We start from the raw sequence: 4954 nt of genomic DNA on the forward strand, positions 1-4954 counted from the left end.
TCTTTTTGGTGATTCACTCAATTTGGAGTGTTTTTTAGTCCAATAGTTCTTAAGGTGGTTGGCCCCTTGCTTCTTGACTCAAATTCTTAAAGGGATGGCACCAATCCTCCTTTGCAATTCCTTATTTGACAACTCACAAACAAGGAAACAAAGAGATAAGCAATAACCAAAGACAAAAAAAAATGAAATGAAAGCTAAACCAATATATTTTTAACAAGACAAATTTTCAAGGATTATTCAACAAATAAAGCAATAAAAAATACACAAAAGCAAGCTAGGACTCAGAGAAACCTAGAATGGCTCTAGAGTAAAGTAAAAAAAAAACTAAATAAATAAGACTCAAGAAACCTCTAGTTTTGGCACTTGTTTTCACACTAATTTTTAATTGAAATTTCAGAACTAAGATTGGCATAAAATAGGCACCAATTATAGAACAAATTTCAAGCCAAAACAACAAGCACACTTCCCTTTCACTTTCTTTTCGTGGACACTGATTTTTCTACCAACTTGTGTGATTTTTATTATTTTTTCCTTTTATCCAAATTTCTAAGTTCTTTTTTTATAATTTTTTTTCCAGATGTCTAGAAAATTCAGTAAAATTTTCAGCTTAGAATTCATAGTGACCAATTCTCAGTAATTTATACAAGTTCGTATGTTCAAGCTGCTAGCACCAACGATTTCAACCTAGAAATTAAGAGTAGTGTTTATGTTGCTTAAGGCTTGGATAGTTACAATTTGTGTTTGCTTATGCTCAATTATCTTGAATAACACAATTCAAGAGAGCTTAAGACTTATTTTGATTCACAAATTCAGCCACAACTCAGCACCACAACTCCACTTCATCATAGGCATCGTGTAGGAAACTTAGAAAAACAAAAAAAAAAAGTTCAACAACAAGACTACTTCTAGGAATTGATTTAGAACATGTTATGAACTAAATAACATGCATGAATTAAACTCAAAATTCAAAAGATAGGCTAAGAATGACAAGAATACATGAACAAATGTATCTAGAATTCAATGAACAAAATAAAAATTTAACACAAACTTAGAACATAATGTGACAATTATTATGACTAAACATGACTCTATGACAACATGGATTAAGTGATTTACACTTAGATTTTTGTGTTTTTTTTCTAATCAATATTTTGGAAGAAAATTTAGATCTTAGGGTTTAGCACAAGAAGATTATGACTGAAAAATGATAGAACATAAAATCAATACAAAAACATGATTCAAGAGTAGATCTATAAAATTTGAACCATAGAAATGCAAGAACAAGTGTAAATTTAATATTTAATCAGTTTATTTTTTTGAATCTACTCTAAACAACACCACACCATAAGACAATGGAGGATATACATGAGAAATAAGATGAAGAACAAGAAATTAAAGTGAATTGACCGAACAAAAAGATAGAGGAAGTAAAAGAACATCATCTAGATGAAGATGCTCTTGATACCACATCATGTAGTTCCATGTGGAGCTTGTAGGCCATAGATCTTCCTCATCAATGGAGTTTAATGCCTTGGGCTAAGAGATTCTTTTTTATTTTTGTCCTTTTGAAAATTGACCGTTAGAGACGGATTTTTAACGTTTCCGGATTTTGGCTCAGAAAAATGCATTTTTTTTTTGTAGTGGGGGATCTTAACTGGTTTTCAGGGCTTAACTGGCTTATTGTTGAGCTGTTGGATTACTTGCCAAGATGGCGCTCGATTACTTCATTCACTGAGGTGAGGCTACTTTTGTAAGTGCATGTAGTGAATAACATATATTTGGATTTAGGTGATTTGCATAAACATTTGAGCGTCACCACCTAAGGTTTAAATTTGACTAGTAAAAAAAAAGTAAGATATTCAAGTTTAATTTTTTTATTTAAGAGTTTAATGGTAGTGAATTTTTACATTGTTGAGAGAAAAACAGAAAGAAACAAATTTCATAAGAATGTACCAAGGTAAAAAGAAACATTAGAGAGCAAACAAAATATGTAGTGACACAGTTGAATGTAACTTCATAATAACTTTATAAATGACAGCAAGAAACAATGATCTTTCTACAAATTAATAGAATTATAAAAGAATAGCATGAGTATTAGAATCACATACCGACTTCTGGCTTTGCAAGTTCTTTTTTATTTTTGTCCTTTTTTTTGTTGTGTTAAGGTTTTTTATTTAAAAAAATATATGAAAGAAAAATTGAATAAAAAAGCCACGTAAGTGCTATTAAGTATTTTTTATTTTTGTCCTTTATTTTGTTGTGTTAAGGTTTTTTATTTAAAAAAAATATATGAAAGAAAAATTGAATAAAAAAGCCACGTAAGCGCTGTTAAGTAGTTGTGTTAAATGTCGTCCACGGGTACAACGTATTCAGTTCACTTAGATTGATGTAAAAAATTGTTCCTAACTTCGTAGGCTTTTTTAATAGGTAGAAAACACTGTGTAACACACAAAACACTTTTGCTATTCTCTGCTTCGGGAGTACAGGTTTGTTTCAACAACTGAAGTTCATTAACGAGTGGTTACAGAGCATTTAATTCATACTTATTTATCCATTTACAAACGTGCAGTAATATAATATATTATTAGAAGTATATATATACAAGGTCTATAATGGAAATAATTTCCTAATATTTCATAATTAAAAAAACTAATATTAAAAAATCTAGAGTGCATCAATAATATATTAAAAATGTTTATTAAATAATAAATTAATTACTTTTTATAATTTGCAAGAAATTTAGCTGTGGAGTTTTTTAGTAGTGGAATTTTTTGCAGATTTAAAATTCACATGACAATTACATGGGGAATTTCCTGCAAATTTTGAATCCGTGAAAAAACTTTCTTGCTAAAAAAATTCATAGGAAAGTTTCTTATGAGAAAAATTCCGCATAAAATTTCTGTAAATTTTAAAATTACATGAAATATATCATTGACGATAACTTTACTTACAAATTTTAATCCGCATAAAATTTATGTGAATTTTTCATGGAAGTCCACGGGAAAATCCCCATATAATAAGAGAATTTATAGTAGGTAGACAGCACGTAAAACAGTAATTTCTCCCTTTATGTTTTATTACAAGAAACTAGTGAATTACCTCACAAGTAAAAATTAATACAAGATTTACAACCACCACAACATTAACACTTAAGAAAACGAATACGATTTTTATACATCGATTATTGAATTTTATTTTGCCATTCTTTCTAACAATTAACTCCTATTCAAGAGGTTCAAGTATCATATGATCTCAATGGTCTCAATTGAAGTTATTCAACCACTGATCTCAATGGTCTTTACCTCAGGCTTCTTGTCCGGCACCTTAGGAACAATAACAGTGAGCACTCCATTCTCCATAGAGGCCTTCACTTCATCAACTTTGGCATCCTCAGGCAACCAGAACTTCCTCTGGAACTTTCCACGACCCCTTTCGACGCGGTGCCACTTCTCATTCTTGTCCTCTTTCTCGACGCTCCTCTCTCCGCTGATGTTCAACACGCGCCCTTCCTCCACCTCCACCTTCACCTCCTCCTTCTTCAGCCCCGGCAAGTCCGCCTTGAACACATGCGACTCCGGGGTTTCCTTCCAGTCCACACGTGCGTTCACGAAGGCGGAAACCTCGCTGTCGGAGTCAGAGGGTGCCCAGATGTTGGTGGAGAAGGGGTCCATGATGTTTCTGTTGCTTAGCAATGATGGAATCAGAGACATGTTTGATGAGGTTTAAAAGGTTGTTTGAGACTTGGGTGAAGTTGCAAGCTCGATTGTTGTGTTTGTGCTTCGGATTCTTTGACGATGAGCTGAAGGGGAATTGAATACGTATATTTATAGGAAAGTGGGGTATGGGGGTTCGTGAAGTTTCGGGCTTGTTCTATTCTATGTTCATTTCATCATAAGGGTTTAATTATTGGTTTTCAACTTTTCATCCACAATGTTCTACTAGTTTCTATTACGTGGCAAGGTCTACTTTGTTACAGCAATCATAAATTTTATTCTTGTGGCAACAAAAGATATGGGAATTCAATAGAACATTCATGTTGTTTCTCCACTTTTGCAAAAATGATAGGAATCTTAAGATTGGTGACTTTTTTTTTTTCTTCCAAAGAACTCTAAGAATTTTGAACACTAAATTGATTTTAGCAAGGCAATCATGAAAGAATTAATACGATTTATATTGAACTTTAAAATACTTAAATAATATGGGTACTTACGAATAGTGAAAATATAGTATTAACTAGATAGCATTATTAGAAAAAGTATATTTGACGATGGTTTTTAGAGATATTTTAAGATGATTTTGAATCGTCTTTGAAATCAAAACTTTATACAATAATGTCTTAGAAGAGTATAATTATACAGACAATTTTGTTTAAGAATTGTGTTAGAATACATTTTTAAAAAAAATTAAAAAAGTAATAATTTTAAGAAGGTTCTTTAAAAAATCGTCTTAGAATCAATTTTTTTAAAAAAAAAATTAAAATTGTTGAGGATTTTAAGATTATTTTTTCAAAAATTTTCTTAAAAAATAGATTTTCTAAGACGATTTTTTAGAGAACCGTTTTATAATGTCTTTTTTAAACCAAAAAAAGTTAACAAATTTAAAGATTCTAATACGATTTTCTTAAAAACCATTTTAAAAAAATAAATTTTTTGAAATAATTTTTCTAAGAATCGTTTTAAAATATATATTTTTTTAAAAATAATTTGATGAAAAATATTCTAATCAATCTGTCTTAGATGTCATTTTTTTAGTAATAATTAAGATGGTTAAAGTGCATTTATACCACAAAAATATTGGTATATAGTCAGTTGAACTCGATAGAATCATAAATATAGAAGCATAAAGTTTCCATTTCATTATATATAATTACCGAAACACTTTAAACAAGGGTGTTGGAAAATAATAGAGGAGATTATACTCGCAACATTTAATAGTTGGGCATGCATCTAGATGT

General features: G+C 30.3%; 1 protein-coding gene across 1 annotated transcript; it reads right to left on the reverse strand.

The window, feature by feature from the left end:
• Positions 1-3036: 3036 nt before the first annotated feature.
• On the reverse strand, positions 3037-3796 carry LOC111255647 (heat shock protein). Its single transcript, NM_001356982.1, has one exon. The coding sequence runs from the start codon at positions 3708-3710 to the stop codon at positions 3276-3278; it is 435 nt and encodes a 144-aa protein (NP_001343911.1). The 5' UTR covers positions 3711-3796; the 3' UTR covers positions 3037-3275.
• Between the last annotated feature and the right edge of the window lie 1158 nt (positions 3797-4954).

Source organism: Glycine max, chromosome 1 (assembly GCF_000004515.6).
Source record: "Glycine max cultivar Williams 82 chromosome 1, Glycine_max_v4.0, whole genome shotgun sequence".
Lineage (NCBI taxonomy): Eukaryota > Viridiplantae > Streptophyta > Magnoliopsida > Fabales > Fabaceae > Glycine > Glycine max.

What these genes read in the sequence shown, in the direction of transcription:
- LOC111255647 (NM_001356982.1), bottom strand. Translation starts at nt 3,710, where the DNA reads ATGTCTCTGATTCCATCATTGCTAAGCAACAGAAACATCATGGACCCC.